The sequence below is a fragment of the Lipophrys pholis genome (assembly GCF_963383615.2).
Source record: "Lipophrys pholis genome assembly, chromosome: 16".
NCBI lineage: Eukaryota > Metazoa > Chordata > Actinopteri > Blenniiformes > Blenniidae > Lipophrys > Lipophrys pholis.
The window spans coordinates 21524366-21543013 of NC_137634.1; the positions used below are offsets into that span (position 1 = coordinate 21524366).

The 18648-nt window shown below is 40.7% G+C and overlaps 1 protein-coding gene across 1 annotated transcript; it reads left to right on the plus strand.

Annotated features, from left to right (window-relative positions):
• Nucleotides 1–5302: 5302 nt before the first annotated feature.
• Nucleotides 5303–17048, plus strand: faxdc2 (fatty acid hydroxylase domain containing 2). The gene is made up of 9 exons (XM_080483748.1): nt 5303–5408; nt 7175–7218; nt 8930–9027; nt 10527–10630; nt 11330–11451; nt 12668–12873; nt 13015–13120; nt 13683–13849; nt 15983–17048. The coding sequence occupies exons 1-9, from the start codon at nt 5384–5386 to the stop codon at nt 16137–16139; spliced, it is 1029 nt and encodes a 342-aa protein (XP_080339874.1). The 5' UTR covers nt 5303–5383; the 3' UTR covers nt 16140–17048.
• Nucleotides 17049–18648: the final 1600 nt, after the last annotated feature.

Sequence of the window (18648 nt, forward strand, 5' to 3'; positions counted from 1 at the left end):
TTTTTCGTAACCATATCCTGTTTGCACGACGGTTCCATGTGGAAATAATAATTTTTTGCATTTTTGTTTCAAAACATTTTCACATTTATGTTTTGAAAATGATGTATATTCACACAGGATGGCAGAAATGCTGTAGTTTTCATGTAGGGCCACTAGTGGGTGCTGTTGGTTTTTTTTTTTTTTTACTTTTTTAATGAATACACAAACATGTGTACAAAAGGGAAGAACTTGCCTGAAATGAAATAAGATGACAAAATTGAAATGTTATTAAGGGTGACTCATCTCTAAAACTATCAAGTCCCAGGAGACTGGACTGGGAGCCATCACACTGGAGGCTGCCATTGTTGTTGTTTTCCATCTATTGAGCATGTGCAGAAGAACTATTTACTACTGCTACAGCTGTGGCGCGCAGGCACGTTCACAGCCTATCAGCAGGAGTAGCGTTTTCCTCCATTAACATGGAGACAAAGTCGGAGCGTTTTCTAAAAGTTGCATTTCCTTATTTACCCAGAAACGGAGTCATAGCATTTTCAAAATGTTGTTTTCTTCCATTTCCATGAACACAGAGACAAGAGTCTGTTTTCAAAAAGTTCCACCTTTGGACCCCTTTTTTAAAAAGTTGCATTTTCAGTGGCTCCGAGCACAGTTGTCGTATAAATAGACACTCAAATTGCAACAAAATTCTTCCATGCCACGTCCAGTAATTACAGAAGAAATAACTTTTTTGGAATTAGTTATTAGATACAATTACAGATACAATAGATTATAAGAATATCAAGGAACAATGAACACACACTGGAAATGTTTTCCATAAACATACATACAGTATTTAATTAATCTTATTATACCTTTTTTGTAATACAACCTCCCATCCCAGAGAACAGCACAATGTAAACATTCAAGTTCCTCTACAGCCTTACTTCATCATGTAGTATTACTCAGAATCCAATGTATGTAAGAAAGGTGTCTCTGTACTATTCTTGACAATATCAGATATTATCAAATTGAGTTCCCTTTTAATAAATGGCTTTCCAGCTTAAACCACCAGAGGGCGGTCACAGGTTTCTTCTGCATCTTAAATACTCATTGTTGAAAGCAAATAATGTATAAACTAATGTTCATTTTCTAATTAAAATGAAATCATATTAGAGCCTAAACACACATTCAAATATACAAAATGGGCTTTTAATAATTTAATAAAAAAAATTAATTGAAAGACAGCTGCCACACTACATGAGGCAGATGTTGAAAACCCTGCAGCACACTTGATGCAGTGGCAGCAGTTCATCAGCAGAGGGCAGAGGTGAGCTGAGGATGACCCAATCTGCATGTGGCTGCTGACAGACACACTCCTGAATGTGTAGCATGAGCGAAGCGGGTACAATAAAAGAGAAACCACTCAAAGGTTAAGAACACAAAGGGAGTGTGTAGTTTGCATGTTCTCTCCGGTGTCCTACTAAAATCTTTAAGCTGAGTCACGAGGTTACCGTTGCGTTGAATAAAGAAGTTTTAAGACTGTTTCTGTAAAATCAAAACCTGCCTCAACATGTAAATCTGATCATTTAAAGCTTTTTTGAGAGAAGGTAGTCAGAGTCATTTTGCTGTCATTTATTGTCCATTTTGGAATGTGTGGCGCTGACCTTGCAAATATGTGACCCATGTGGAAGCTCTTAGTTTTCTCTATTAATTAATTAGCCATAAGATGTAAAACAATCTACATCTGTGTAACAAGTATGACTGAGGTGAAGCCATTTAAACTGTTGTTTGTGTGTGTGTGTGAAAAAGTTAGTCAAAAACCAGTCATGCACGTCTCATCACCTGAAATGAATATGATCATATCTGACATGTGGTTCCCGTGGTTTCCTCTCGTGTGATCTGAGAGGAAAATCAATTTATCGCAATATAAAACAAGAAAATAAATCCAAGTCTTGATTTTTTTGGGGGTTAAAACAAGTCACCAGCATAACAGACATGAATATTTGCTGACGCCAAACACTTGTGATTACAGCGAACAGAGGAGCAACTCCAATGTGATCTTTAGTGAACTCGGACCGCCACACAATCAGTAATTCAATGATATGAATCGATATTAAATTATGTAACTGCTCAGTCCCATTTGTGCAACACGTGTCATAACATGTCTCATAAATCATAAAGAATTACGACAACAATTTAGATTTGCGCTCTATGAAATGAGGCTGATAAATGCTCCCGCAGGTCTGCAGAGATAAGAGGAGGTTATCAGGAATGTCAAAGAAACACAAACCCTCAGCTCCTTTTCCAGCTTCATCAAACAAACATGTACAAAACCATACTTTTTTTTTTTACTGTACATGATTACAGTGTGCTGGCCCTCTGCGCGATAATGAAAACTGATAATTAAGCCACATGTTGCGGCGGCGGACGGGCCTGAAGGACATCGTGGTCATCGAGGGTCAAGTGATAAGAGTCGGGGGGCTTTTATGGTGAGAATTCAGAGGAAAGGGCATCAGCGTGTAACTGTCGACGTGCTCGTTGTGTAAAAGCGGCACAGGTGGTTCATTTTAGTGACAAATACCTGCAAACTGCAGCTTAAAACAGCAACAACAGGCCTGCTGACATTGAAATGGACGTTCCTATAGAAACAATTGAGGCATTAACTTATTTACTGTAAGAAGTACCTCCACAAACAGGCATGCATTTTATTATAAGACCTTTAGAATGAAATAAGGGAAAAGACTTTATTGTCATTTTCATGTTACAACAATGGGATTTACCACTTTCTACTGCATGAAAGACAATAATAAAATATATATAATAATAATGTGCAGCGATCAGTTAGAAAATGTAAGTCAGAAGAGGCTGTGCTGTGAAACATTAAGGCAAATAAATGGAAATGCAGAGTAGAGGAACTTCAATCGGAGCAGCTTAATGGTGGGAAGATGATTTTCATCAGGAAACTGGAGGAGCCCAAGGGAATCCTTTTTCCTGCTTAAACTGGCATCAGATCAAAAGAACTGAGAAACGTATGTAAAGAAATCCGAGGACTAATATTATCTAATATTGCTACAAGATAAGATGGCGACTTCTTTTATTGTTGTATGTGTTTTGGCAGACCTGTCACGCCTACCTGAGGGGAGCAGTTCAAACCGTCCATGACCCGGGTGTGTGGAGTTTCTCAGGACATTTTATTGTCTCGACAGTACACCAGACAACTTGTTCCTGTACTACGTATCAACACAAAACCTGCAGTTTAACTTCTCCAGAGTTTAGCAGCAGGATTCTTCCCCCGAGCTGATGCAGGATTTATTCCTGCAGCAAACATGAAGGCTGATTTGTTTGTTTTTTAACTCCCGTGTGGTTTTTTACCTCTGAGGATTTCTGCAGGGTGTGCAGATTAAAAACAATGCTGTCTCATGTAGTCATAGACTGTACAGATTTTATACTTTATTACTGCAAGAAAGAGTAACTATATGTTGATAAATAGATACAGCAAAGGAAGAATGAATACTTTATTTTTGTCATCATAGTTCAAAACATAGAAAACACAAACACCAACAGAATATTGTTCACTTTAAATGACCAAGAAAAGAAATAGGCTGAAGCCAGTGGCTTATTTATTAATGCTTGTAAATTCAATCCAGTAATGTAGAATATGTGCACTTACAAAAATTCAAAAGACAAAACCAACCAACCATGAAAACACACAAAAAAGACAAAGATATGCAATAAATAAATTAAAGACAGCCATCAAAGCAAACAAAAGTGATTTAGAATCAACCATAAATACACAGAAATTGTATAAATCCACCTCAATAAGTGCAAAAGGAACACAAGCAACTAAAAATCAACCATCAAATAGAACAAAAGATAACCTGAGACAAACATAACTCACTTAAAAAGAGTGTAAATAGTCTAAATGTGATGTTATGTAAATGCAAAGTGAAGAAAAACAAGCAAAAACAGCGAAGAGTTTCAAAACCCCCACAAAGTTAAACTCTGTGAGATAGAAATCAGTTACACAAGCAAAAAGTGTCATAAAGTAGACTCCGAGTTACCAAAAGTACTCACACTAGTTAAGAAGTACAGATTTACTCCGGTGAAAAGAAAGTACAGAATGTACAAAATGCAATTTTAACTTTATTGATACTGAATATCTTGAACCTTGGTGGTGGTTAAGGTACGCTGTTGTTTTCGTAATACTGTGAACATGAAAAACAATAACAAACACAGATTATGATTTAACTTCTATTGAATCAATACCTAAAATATTATTGAAAATAAAGAAGGCAGGAGTGAAAGATAATTAAAAGTGAATAATCAGGGAAAGTATAGATATCTACTTGAGTAGATTCAGTAACACATCACAAATACTTTGGAATTAGTCTGCTCTGACTAAAATATGTAAAATTGCCAGAAACAGAATGGACAGAGAGAAACCCCTTTATTTTGCAACATAAAATATCTGCAAAAGGATAAAAAATTATGCAAGAGATGCAAAACTTCCTCAGAACACACACACATGATTAAAAAAAACCAGTAACAAACGCAGACTAAATACTTCATACAACAGACTCAAAGAGATTAAACATATTCACCACAGGATGAAATCCTGAAGCTTAAAATGACTGCAAAGGGGTGAAGAATTACCAAGAAATTAAAATTTGTGGAAAAAAAGTTAGAAAATAACTACAACGAGGCAAAAACGTACATAAAACACTCACAAACTGTAAAAAAAATCAAAAATCAGCAAATAGATGCAAAAAATGTTATAAAAAAAGACCATATGGAGATCCAAACCAATTTTAAAGAGACTAAATTGTTTATTTCACAGAGGAAATAATTCAAAACATACTTTAGGGTTCAACTAACAACTAGTTAAATTATAGCTCTAATTAATTCACATTTTTAGAAGTGATTTGGACTTATTTAGTCAAAAATGTATAAATAGTTTGAGTTGATACCTTGTTTTAATTGGGGAATAATCCAAATTCTGATTCTAGTTGTTAATATAACTCAGTAAAAAGTCACCAGATTCTACTGCAGTTTGAAGTTGACATGAAGTGACTGTGGTGATGTTTTTTCTATGAATCGTTCATTTTGTTGGTGATTAATTTTTAACGGACAGTTATCAGTTTAACGAGATAAAACCACGGCAGAGACCACTGGGCTTCAACCTTCACCTCGATAAATCACACACACACACACATTAGCACACACGCACGCACGCGCGCTTCAGGACTGCACAGCAACAACAGGGAGTCGGGGGAGGCTCACTTCCGGGTACCGGTTCGGTCAGCTGACCATGTTTCAGCCAATCAGAAGAGGCCGGTTGTTGTAAATAAACGGAGCTCGTGTGCGGAGAATCAGAGACACACACAGAAACACACACACACACTGAGACATGACGGCGGGGACTAAAGTCTGCGGTGAGTCTGTTCGTCATTTCCACGCAATCAAACTTTTGTTATATATTTTAAAAAGGCGATGGTAAACAGGTTTGTACAGGCTAATCGACACATGTGGTGCGTTCCCGGAAAACCAGTGCATCTTCTGTTTATCATTCATCAATGTTTCATGATCACTTTAATCTCATTGTGTTTTACTACTTTGCAACAGAATCTTTATTTTAGATCCTTGTTTGAAATTACATGCGTTAAAGCAGCTTTCTAAAGCAGAAACTCTAAAAAGTGCACATTATTATTATTATCATTATTATTCGTAGTATTATTATTATTTTTGTTATCATCATTATTAATTGTGACGGAGCTCGTGCACATCAAGGTTCAACTATGCTTCAAATTACTTTCTTATATACTTCTTATGAAATGTAACCAATATTATAATCACCTCTCAAAATGGTTCATGGGCTGCCTTTTGATCATCAAGGGGAAAGTTACTCCAGTGAGGTTTAAATTGAATTAATCTGCTTCATAATATAAATATAATTTGTGTTACCATGCTTTGTGTCTGATGACGCTTTAATAGTATATACACCCAACAAGCTGTAATCAGTTTAGCGTATTCTGTTGTTTTCACTGTGAGACTTGAAAATGTGGTTCACACACTAACCCACACGTGTCGAACTCCAGGGCCGCAGCCCTGCACGTTTTGCATGTCTCCCAGCTTCAACACAGCTGATTGCAATGAGCAGCTCGTTATCTGGCTTTGTGCTGAATGTGATGATGAACCATCAGGACATTCAGGGGAGGGAGACATTGAAAACGTGCAGGGCTGCGGCCCACGAGGATCTGAGTTTGACACCCCTGCACTAACCCGTCTCGTTAGGGGAAAAAACAGGGGTTGTACTTATGGAAGGATTATAGAAGTTGCCTCTTGGTGATAGGTACAGGGTCCCACAGGAACAGAGGAGGGACAAAGGCACAGGAAACTAACAGAAATAGACCAAGAATGACCACAAATAGATACAAAGTGCTCACTGAGTAACATAAAACAATCACAGAGACATTGCTAATAAACACAAAGGTAAATAGCATTAGCATTAAGTCAAAATATGACCATAAAAAGTTCAAAAACATGACAAAAACACATGAATTAACCATACAAAACAACCACAACGTGGTACAAACTAATTATGAAGACTAAAAAACAGCATCAAAAGATGCTTCACACTCTCACACGTCTATTTAAAAAAACATATTTTTTCAGATGTTAGCACATTAATACTGCAAAATGAATTAATAACCCAACAAAGTAATCAGTTGAAGTTGTTAATAATTGAAGTGAGCATTAGAAACAGCCTTTACAACTCTATTATGTGTCTGTTCCTTGTTCTTCTGTCCCATTTCTACAAATAGAGGGACACAAAGTAGATGCGAGGCAGGTTGATCCCCAAGAATTTGACTGAAAAAGTATGCACTGCAAGGATGAATTCTAATAGGATTATGTGTGTATAATCCCCCGGCTGTAATTTTGATTCACCAGGCTACACTGCACTTAGATGATTACTGTACCGTGGAAAGATAAAAAAGCCCAGCGAGACCTTAACAGAATAGTTTTTGTGATGAAAGAGTCACTGTTTGAATTCTGCCACTTTAAGACACACACCTTCATCTGCTTCCCAAATCTTACTTTTTAACGTCAGTCATGGACTTTAACTTCAAATATGTTGTGAAACTGTGATGTTAAGAAGCTGAAACAGGCAAATATAATGTGTGTATTGTTGAATTTACAGATTCGAGAGGACAGGAGGCGAGCATGACGAGCGGTGGCCAACAGGTAACGGCAAAACACCTTAAAACCTTTGCTATTGTTATCATTCAATAGAGCAGACGGATCATCAAACACATGCACCTCAGCTGTAATATGACAGTGACTCAGACAAAGCAGGTACAACCTTTTATCTGTCATGTATTAGTCATTATTGTGGTTTCCTGACGTGTTATGTTGTTACGTAAATGTCAGTATTGTACTGTCTGTACTTAAGTTTGACTTCTGTCAGGTGTGTAAATCTCCTACAACAGCTGCCTCCAGCTGCTTCGAAGTGTCATTAGGGCTGCCTAAATTCCTCACAATTTTGGTTTGCTGTGTATCTTGACGTTGCGTTGAGCGTCACTGTCATGAGTGGTACAAGCAGAAGATGGAATTGAGGTAAACGTGAGATTTAGTGAAGGTCTGTTTGCAACATCTGATGTTTTATAAGCTGCTCGAAAAACACACGTATCGTCTTCTATCTATGAGGATTGATATTTCCTGTTTCTACAGATTTGGACTTGTATGGTGAAATGTGTGTGTGTAATATGTCTGGTGTGTGCCTCCAGAGATTCGTACACATTCACCTGTAAATGTCTCTGTCTTTACCTCCACCTGTGTATTTGCCTGTAGCTGTGGGTTTCAGTTGCCCTCAGTCAGGACTTGCAGGCTCAGGCGTGGTGAAAGGCTGGCAAAAGGCCTGACAGAGTGAGGTAATTCACAAAGAAAAGATTCAATGGAGGAATTTTAAAGTCATTATAGGTGTGCATAAATCTTCGTAGGCTCCCTCCAAACATGTTACACACACCCGAAGTGAAATCTGTGCACGTCCCTACTTTGTTCAATGTGGGCGAACTGTGTTTGTTTACAAAGAAAAACAATTTTTGTAACACGCATGATTTGTGTTATATAAAGTTCATATGACTCGGCCTGTCGGATGAGGCAGTCCTCTAATCGACAGCTTTGTTTAGCATTGACTCCTCTGAGACCTTTCCAAACACGTTCAACCTGACTGGGTGCATTTTATGTGTTTTACCTAAACACACTGATGTTCTGTAGCGAGCAAACAGGCCGTGGTGACATCACCGTGTGGGGAAATATTTACTCCTCATGCAATTTACACTAAATATTCTCCTGCGTCTGTAAGACCTGATTGTGTAGAAATGGTCTACTCCTGAGACCGCCTCGACATTTGTGTAGCCTTCCCCCTTCCCACGCCGTTGCCATGACGGAGCTGCAGGCGGCCTGCATTAAAAGCTGGTATTTTCGAGGGTCTGCTGAATGTGACATCAATCCCTGGACTTAATTCCCACTGAGTGAGCTGATCCGGTTTCTCTCTGTGCTGCTGTCTCATAATGTGCATTTGCTGATGCAGATAAAGACTCAATTTGAATTGAATGTAACACTGAGGAGGTCGCAGTCCAGTTATTCAATGGCATATCTTCTTGTGATGTAGCAACAGAGTTTTTTTTAATTTTCTTTCGCTCTCTGGACCCATTATATTACCTGATACTTGTGAAAAAATAAGTAATCCAGTGCCTAAATATGTTTTTGTTTTTTTTGTTAGAAAGACTCTTTGTGTTTTCAGCCAGAGCCTCACTGTTGTTTTAGAGACCGTTCTGCACCGTGAGGGGTTTCCATGGGAAATGCTAATAGAGCGCAACATCATGAGATTGCACGGTTTCATCAGAGTAACAGAGGGGCCTCATACACAATCCTTTGCTTTTCCTCTGCCCAGGACAACCCGGGAAGACTGTGGGACTGTGTGAAGAAAGCTGCTTTTGTCATCGGATCTGGAATCCTGTTCTTGGCGGCCTTCGGCAACTCTCTGACATGGTAGGACCGCCACGCCGCCCTGCAGCGGCCGGCCACGGCTGAACCTGTTAGGTGACATTACTGGAGTGAAACTGGACTCAGGCACAGGGTCACGGTAGGACAGGGTGAAGAGGAATGGGTCGGCACATAAACACAGCAGGACATGTAGCTGCTTGATGTGATGGGACAGAGCGTGATGGGATTTCATATCACTGGATTAGGGGGACAAATAAAAAGTACCAAATGTGACTAAAGTTGATGGGATTAGATGTTGAGGCTTGTTTTTTGGAGGAATACAGTTCATGAGACCCGACTGAAGGAAGTCTTTTTTTTAATCACTCTGTTAATCTTTGTAACTGGCTTGTTGTCTCTGAGAGTGGACATGGTGGGAAATTAAAGACTTGGTATAGCAGGAAAGGACTGATTGAGATCAGACATGGCAGGACACTTAGGAGAGACGCAGATATGACCTGGACAGGGCGTTGGGTCATGACAGGGCTCGACTTGTTTGAACTAAATATAACAAGAAGGTGAGATTACATTCATTGGATCTGGAAATAAAAGATAGTCAAAAGACATTGTGGGCTGACACCTGACAAGAACAGGATGATGATGATGATTCATCCTCGGGTTCAGACACATTTGAACTGGAGGACAGAGCAGGAGGAGATTTTGCTGCAGAACCTGTAGACCATGTTATGTTCACCAGGACATGATGTCACTAGCCCTGACAAGACTGACTGTTAACTACTAATACTTAATGACTAACGAAACAAAACAATCTGTATTTGCTCACGACATGAAAAGAGTGATCAAGAAACAGGTTGGGATGTTTTATGTAACGGTGAATGGCGTCTTTTCAGACCTGATGGAGACAAACTGATGGTGGTTGGTTGGTTGGTTGGTCGGTTGGATGGTTGGATAGATGGCTGGTTAGTTGGTTGGTTGGTTGGTTCATTGGTTGGTTGGTTGGTTGGTCGGTTCATTGGTTGGTTGGTTGGTCAGTTGGATGGTTGGATAGAGAGCTGGCTAGTTGGTTGGTCGGTTCATTGGTTGGTTGGTTGGTTGGTCAGTTGGATGGTTGGGTAGAGGGCTGGCTAGTTGGTTAGTTGGTTGGTTGTTCGGTTGGACAGTAAGACAGTTGGTTGGTTGGTTGGTTGGTCAGATGGATGGTTAGTTGGTTGGTCATTTGGTTGGTTGGTTGGTTTGATAATAAAGTGTTTGCACCAATATCACTGGTTGGAGTTTGGGCTTGGAGGTCTTTCTCCATGATGTTTGCATGTTCTCCCCGTGTACTTTGTGTACTTTGTCTTCCTCGTTGTCCTTCACCGTTTCTTTGTAGACAGACTAAACTACACACAAACGTACTCGATGTAGTAGAAGTAACATAACTGGTCTAAATATCATCGGAAAAGGGTTCAACAGCATGTTTTTTATTGAGTGTGAAGCAACAAGGCTGTTGAACAACAGATCGCTCGATCACGACTCTTGATGTCTAAAAACTCTGATTGTTCTTCAAGGCACCTCCAGAGATTTTGGGGCGCTTCAGGAGATTTCTGGCAGAACCTGTGGACCAAGTTGTACGTGGCGTTCGAGGGTCACGATGAAGCTTTGTTCTACTTGGGTAAGAAACAACAGCAGCGACGGGAAAAACCCCTCAAACAGGCCCTCACTGTTCTGCTCCGCTTCCAGAACATCTTGATTGACCTGAGTTTATTGCTCTCCTGGTTCCAAGTCTTTCGACAATTCCTTTCTGTTCTTAGGAAGTCTGTCTAATCGATAGCCGGAGGAACTTCCTGCGCCGCACCGCTGATGAAGCTAGAAACAGAAACATAAAGCCGATAACAAGAAGTATACTGTTTCAGATATAGTTACTGAGAACAGCTATGACTAATTAACTTAAAGAGAAATGTTGTCCATGAACATGTTTGGGGTTCCAGAACTTGGAAGAGACATAAGTAGGATTTCCAGATAATCATGAAGTTGAAGACAAGATGAGAAGATTGAAGTTTGTCCCAAATAAAAGACGAAGCATTAAATAAACTAGTATCAGTTACCTTCCATCAGGTTGGTTTAAATTCAGATGGTTCATTGATAAATCAGATTATTTGGTATATTGGAGCAGAAAAAGATGAACCGGTCAAAGAGGGTGGAAAAAAAAAAGAGAGAGTACCGAGAGAGTTACTATCAAATATGGCTTCATTGAAGAAATGGACCAAAGTAGAGCTGAATGGATTTACATATCGTGTGTTATTAGGTAAAAATGTGGGTCCCTCAAGAAAAAGGTTGGGAATCACTGTTTGTCCTTTGTTTTTCTCTTCAGGAACCATGTTGGCGCCCACTGTGGTGTTCTGGGTTTCCAACGGTCTGCTGCTGATGGTGGACACCACTGGCAAACCCAACTTCATCACCCGCTACCGCATCCAGACGGACAAGAACAACCCGGTAAGATGAAGAAATCCCCACATTGCACCGTTTCTTTTGACCCGATCCGAGGATAATGACGGTCAAGCAACAACAGAGATACTGAAAAAGTCCAAATAAAAGGACCGGATGCACTTTATTGAACTCCCTTCCACATGATTCCCCCGACCAAAGTGCGCTCGCCGTGTTTGATCAACACACGTGGAGATAACGGGGAGTGATAGCCGCTGCTGAAAGGTTACTCCGAGGAAGAAACGACTTCACGCGAACTCCTCGGACATTCGGAGCTTCGTCGATATGATTAAACGGTCTCTCGTCTCACGCTGTCCGCGAGCCACGCATCATGAAGCTATAAAACACAGATCTCTGGGTTCATTGACCCTCCAGGTAGTGCTGATGTTTGCTCTCTGATTGAGATATCTCCTTTATAGGACGACATAAATATCCAAAGCCATATAACTTTACAGTGCTGAGGTCATCGCTGTTGGATTTCAGTTCTGGAGCGCAGCGACCGGGAAGAGCACATCCTGCCTTTGTTTGTTCCAACCGGTCTGAAGTTCACGGCGTCAAGCTCATCAAATAAAAAGGGCCCAATTTAGAAATTAAGTTTCCCCTGAATGGGTCGTAAAGTCTTATGGCACAAATCTTGGTCAATTAGTCGTCACAGAACGTCGTCGGAGAACATCGTTGGAGAACAACGTTCTGATTGATTGATTCTGACTGATGATTTTTCAGCTTAGTCAGCAAACAAAAAAGCATATATAAAAAGGTTTAAAATTAGTATTTGGCTTTTTTTTAATTGCTAAGTGCATCCACATATTTTGACGCTTGTGATTTAATTAGTCTTTTTTTTAGTTTTTAAAAGTTCACATTATGTTGTTATACAGTTTGTATACAAGATTGTAGATGAGGCGATGATCAGGAAGCCTATTTCCGGTTGTTTTTGAGCTTTGGCGAGCAAACCATGTGACATGTGAGTTACACACACACACACACACACACACACACACACACACACACACACACACACAGGAAAGGTTATTACAGGTTGTGTGTCCAACGTTCGAAGGTCCCAAGGTCAAGTTGACTGTTCCAGATATTTTCTATTGATTAAAAACGGCTGCTTGTTGATGAATCTCTCATTTGTAGAGTTACTAAACTACTGTGTACTACTACTGTTTCCTGTTTAAATGTACAATATGGACTCCTCTCTGACTCCACCTCGTCCGTCCTGCAGGTGGATCCAGACAAGCTGCGCCACGCGCTGAAGACGGTCCTCTTCAACCAGGTCTTCATCTCCGGGCCCATGGTGGTGATGTGCTACCACCTGATGAGCTGGAGAGGAAACCCCTGCGGCCCCGAGCTTCCCACCTTCCACTGGGCCCTGACGGAGCTGGCCATCTTCTCCATCGTGGAGGAAGTCATGTTTTACTACTCACACCGGTAAATCCAGGCGGTATCTACAATGTACAAGTGAAAGACGAGTGTGACGTGTGTCACACGCCTCCAGCGTTCAGACACGAAGGAGGAAACGGTCTTTCTGACGTTCCTCTCACAGGACTGTGCCTCTCTGTTCCGTCTCAGGATCTTCCACCACCCCAGCCTCTACAAGCACTACCACAAGCAGCACCACGAGTGGACCGCCCCCATCGGCATCGTCTGCATCTACGCTCATCCTCTGGAGCACGTGGTAGGAGCGTCTTCACTGCTAATACTTCCGAAGTGACGGGAACTCACGGAGCGTGTACATCGAAAGCTGATGAGCTTCCCCCACGTGAAGCCTTGGGGTTATTATATCTAGAAATGTATGAAAGGAAGAAAAAAAGATCCAAAACATTGGATCACTTTTCTTTTGTTCCATTAAAAGTTTTCAAACTCATTTCAGTTGAGGGGCCGCGGCCATTCCAGTCTCATCTTTAGTGGACCAGCCTGGTGAATTCGAGCCATAATAACCTTTACATTTAAACTTTAATCTCTGTAATCAAAACACCTATATTCTCACAAAATCAAACAATTCCGACCGAAATTGACAAAAATTTCAACATGAAGCCAAATTGAATGAAACCTTTTGTTGCAAAATACAGTGAAATGTCCTCAGAATGTTGCATTATGGATGTTTTTATCCTGACAACAAAAATCCAAAAATCGCAGTGAGTTCTTGCACTTTATGATCTGATGGAGAACATCAAGCTGTTTGAATTCAGAGGTTTGCTGGATGTTTCTACCCCGTTAATGGAGTTGTTTCCTCTCAGCTCTCCAACACGCTGCCCGTGGTGATCGGGCCGGTGCTCCTGAGTTCCCACCTGACCACGGCCAGCATGTGGTACTGCCTGGCCCTGGTCAGCACCACCATCTCCCACAGCGGCTACCACCTCCCCTTCCTGCCCTCGCCCGAGTATCACGACTTCCACCACCTCAAGTGAGTCCACGCGCCGTCTTAAACCTTTTTCTGGACTTTTTCCCCCACATTTCTTCTCATTTCTGAATGTGCAGATGAAAAACTTGCTGAAACTTGATGAATTATTATAATTTTCCAGTTGCACTGGAGTGAATTTTCTTATTCAAACACATTGTGATTATGATTTCATGGTTTTATAGCAGCATTCTGTCATCACACAGTGACATCTAGTGGTCTCAGTTGGTATCTACAATTCACTTCTTAATATACGCTGCAGGAAAAAAAAAGGTGATTTATAGTCTGGAAAATACAGTAACGCCACTGCTTTTCACAGAATCTACTATTTTGATAACCGATCGATAATTTAAAAAAATATTTGATTATTCCAGTTCTCAAGAAAAAAATCTTTATTTTCTGTATTTGGGTTAACAGAGCAAAGATGTGCACAGTAATAATAATAATAATAATAATAGTAATAATGCTCCTCCAATAATGTTAAATAAAGAAGAAAAAAACATTCCCATCATTTCATTGCTTGCTGATCAAGATCATATAACATATTTTTCGACCTTTATTTCAGCCAGCATCATCAAATCGACAGTGAAATTCTTTGTCTTCAAGATTCATTGATGCAGCTCTAAGCTGATTATAAAAAGAGTCACACAGATTTTCAGTGAAATTGGTGCTTGGTATTTTTGTGGAAGATGAAAACAGCAGCTCAGAGCAGGAGTGCTGCCCCTAGAGGTGGAGGTGGGTCATTACAAAGGGGTCTCTGAAGAGAACAGGCTATGTCATGTTTGTGAGTTATGCTTGGTGGAGGATGAATTTCATTTCATGTTCTATTGTCCACTGTATAATGATTTAAGAATGACTTTGTTTGAAAACAATGTAATAATCCTGATCTCTGTCGGTTGGCAGAAAGTGATATGCTGAGTTGGTTATTTAGAAATGAAATGTTTGGGTTTTTTTTGGCAAGATATGTGGAAAAAAGCATGGACAATGAGACTGAAAGTTTTGTATCCAGACTCTTGACTCGGCCGTTGTCATGGCGACCAGAAATTTTTTGGCGATGGTGACTGCTGCTGAGACCAGCGTCGACTAACTAACCAATAGAAATGCTGTATGAAATGACGGATTGGTCAGTGGTAAACCAAAAACAGTATGTGGGATGTAAAAAAAAAAACTTTTCGGTGATTTCTCCCCAAACACAAAAATGCCACAGGGGTGACGGCGCCGTTCATGTTTTGCTGATTTATTATCCCTGGATGGATGGCGCTTAGTCGACGGGATTATGCAACAAAACGTGCACAATCAGAGGCGTGGTTTCAGCTTGTGTTGTCATGGTGCGATCTGCACACGGCAAGATTCACGTCGCGCTTAAAAGGGTCACATTATGAAAAATTCCCTTTCTAATGGTTTTCCAACAGTAATAATCGTCTCCATATCTGGATTGACGCCCCAGAAGTGAAGAAAGTCTGTCCTCTCTCTCTCTCTGGCTTGTTTCATTTTAAGAAGTGTGTTGCTCCAACCAGCCAATCAGAAATCAAACCCTATATAGTGTCATCGGGGGTTCAGCCAGTCCTAATCAAGGTAGCCCCTCCCTTTGACCTTCCCACAATTAAGCAGCTCTGCTCTGGCACATGGCACCACGAGAGGAAGTACTTCCTCCTCTTCCCAAGATGGGCATGTGTGGGCGGAGCCAGTCCAGCTCACACAGACACAGCAGATTCTGAATGCAGCTCCTATGATCCAATATTGAAATGGAGGAAGATCAAGGAAAAGCTGGATTTGGAGCAATAAACTTTCAATACAATGTTTTTGGACCAACGAGACCATGTGAAAGATTTGAAAAGCTGGATAATATGTGTATTACATTCATGTCATGCGGTGTGGCTCCCTGTGAAACGATTAGATTGTTGAAATCGTAGTTTGTCGCCTCATGAGAGCCTTTAACTGCATGTTGGTAGTTGGTCTCAGCTGATAACGGTTTAATTGGTCCACTAAAACAAATCTTTCAAGAGGTTTCAGAGCATCTTCGTCCTCTGATGTAACTTCAACTGAACAACAACATTACAGCGAGGTGCTCAATAGAACAGACGTTTTTCATCGAATTACTCTTCCTTACTTTCCGCTCCTCGTCTCTCTGCTTTCCAGGTTCAATCAGTGCTTCGGCGTCTTCGGCGTGCTCGACCGGCTCCACGGCACCGACGCCAAGTTCCGGCAGACGAAGCAGTACGAGCGCCACATGCTGCTGACCAACCTCACGCCGCTCAACGAGAGCATCCCCGACCTCCCCAAGAAGGGCCAGTGACCTCTGACCTCTGACCTCCTCGTGACTCCCGTCGGAGATCGTAATTGATTTTAGCGCCGGACTGCTCGTGTCCCTTTTATCTGGTAGGAATGTGATTGTAGCACTTTACCAAAAGTTCTGACTTCCCGCGGAGTGTTTTTAACTTTTCATCATCATCAGTAGGACTTCTGAACGCGGGTACTTCAGTTTTTGAAGGAAAGTAACATGGAATGTAAATGTTAAGAAAGATGGTGAATGAGAGCGCTGAGAAATACTATTTTTGTGTGTTTACGCCTCGAAACTTTATTTAAAATGAGTGCAATCAAATCGTCATGTGGCCTTTTTAACGGAGCGCGTTCATCAAAGAGCTCCCTGCAGTTGTAGATCTCAGTGTTTTTGCTGGTTTTTGAAGCCGACCGCACTCAAAATCCACCTTTTAAAACGTTTTTAAACTTGTGCAGCGATTCTTTGTGAATTTTAACGATGATTTTGGATCACAGAAACGATATTTTCCTATATTTCACAATGCATTTAACTTACAAGAAGACATCATGTTGTCATTTTTCTTGAGGATTAATCTGACAAATTGCTTCAGTAATGGCAGTTTCTTGTTCGTCTGATGCGTTCAAGCACCACTAAGACGATGGGAAATCTGCATTCTGTAGTAAAAACAGCATATATTTGCACTTTGGTGGCGAGTATCAATGACTGGAGATGTTAAAGAGGGCCTGTCGTGCTTTTGTATGTTTACTATGATTCATATTTACATTTCATCAACCGTATACTGCCCCTACACGCAGCATCAGTTGTGTAATTTGACATCAGTCTCATATCTATGACAAAGCATGAAAAGTCCCATTTTTGTATGAACGATGCAGTGAAAGGATGTTCTTGATGGAAACCTTCATGAATAAAGTATTTTTTAAAAGGAAATCAGTGTTTTTTGTTACATATTGTGAAAACAAAACAAGAGTCAGTGCAGCGGATGTTTGAGGTTTTTTTGTCCATTTTCTGTTTTTTTTTCTTTATTAAGGAAAAAGCATAATTACTACAAATTACAAATAACACTAATAGCGAATCACGTCAGCCTACAAAGCAGATAGTATGAATATTAAATGTTATAATACAAGATCTCATTCAAGTATTTTACATTTTTCCATTTTATATATTTTTTTTGTTCATTTTTTTCCACTTCTTTTTTTTCTTCAAGACAAGCCTAGGATATTTGTAATGTCATGAACTATTTTAATGGTTCATATACAGTTGTTTCTTATTCATATGGCTTCATGGAATCGTGTCCTCGGCGTCTCCAGACATCACAACCAGCCATATGTCCTCCGATCGGGCTTGTCCGTCTCTCCAGCGTCCGGCCTGCTGGCCAGAGAGTAGGGCGCCCGGGGTGAGAGTGGCGCCCCCTACAGTTTGTGTTTGGAAAGAAGGGCGGGGAAAACTCCCAGAAACACCTGAATCCTCAAAAAAGTCCAGAATCCAGGTGATGGCAGAGGATCAAGTGACTGTCCCAGGAAGACCGCCTCCTCAGCTCACCCACTCAAAGGCCCGAGGGGGGGGGGGCTCATTTTTTAAATGTTTTTTTCTTTTTAAGCGAAATGTGAATTTCACGTTTCCGTCAAATCTTCTCATCCGAATGTCCCTGAATATGAACCAACAAAGCGGGGGTGGGGGTGGGGGGTAGGTGCAGGTTTTAGTTTTTTATTCCCCATACGTCCGACTGGAAGCGAGAGGAAGAAACGGAGGAGGGGAAACACTGACAGGACGTCGGTGGAAACATCGAGCTGATGAGAACAGAGCGAGAACCAACAGGCACAGCAGTACAGTAAAGTTCATCCGAAAGCGTTTCAGGACGTTAGTGAAGAACTGAGCCTCCCCAAACAAAAACAAACGGATAAACGTTTCAATGCATGTATGAAACTCTGCGCGTGCATTAAGACTTTATTCACTTTGTTGATGAATCCGAACCATGAAATCCAATCTCATTTGGAGTGGAAAAAAAATAAAAATATTTAATTGTTGGCAAATGTTTAAACCAGGAATCGAGCTGTGACGTGGACGTGAAACAACTTTCCCTTTTTAATGTTCCCGTCTGAAATCTACTTTCAGCTTTGACATGAATCCACCGTCCAACAGGAGAAACACTGCAAATTGAAATTAAAAGCATTAAAAAGATAATCATGAGACCTTAAAAAGAAAAAAAAAAAGAAAAAAAGAAGTTAGAACATACATGTGTAAGGCAAATATATAATCTGTTATAAAACAATGAGACGAGTAGCAGGGAGACGCTGAAATCATTTGTCTTCATCCGTCCAATTCACATTTACATGGAGAGCGGGGGAGGGGGGGCGCTCCTCGGCAATTCTGGAGGACCAATGATCTACAGCGAGACGTCCAATGTTTGTACTCCACAGCGAGGCGAGCTGATGCGTCTGTACCTGCGCACGCTTTCACCTGTCAAGTGTTCACGCTGGGGAAACGTCTGGGAGCACGGCGGCGGTCCTCATGACTTCAAGTAATC

Bases quoted from the DNA above. Each gene is read 5' to 3' on its own strand.
- faxdc2 (XM_080483748.1), top strand. From the start codon at position 5,384: ATGACGGCGGGGACTAAAGTCTGCG. The intron at 5,409-7,174 runs GTGAGTCTGTTC...TTGAATTTACAG, and splicing joins GGCGGGGACTAAAGTCTGCG to ATTCGAGAGGACAGGAGGCG. The intron at 7,219-8,929 runs GTAACGGCAAAA...TCCTCTGCCCAG, and splicing joins TGACGAGCGGTGGCCAACAG to GACAACCCGGGAAGACTGTG.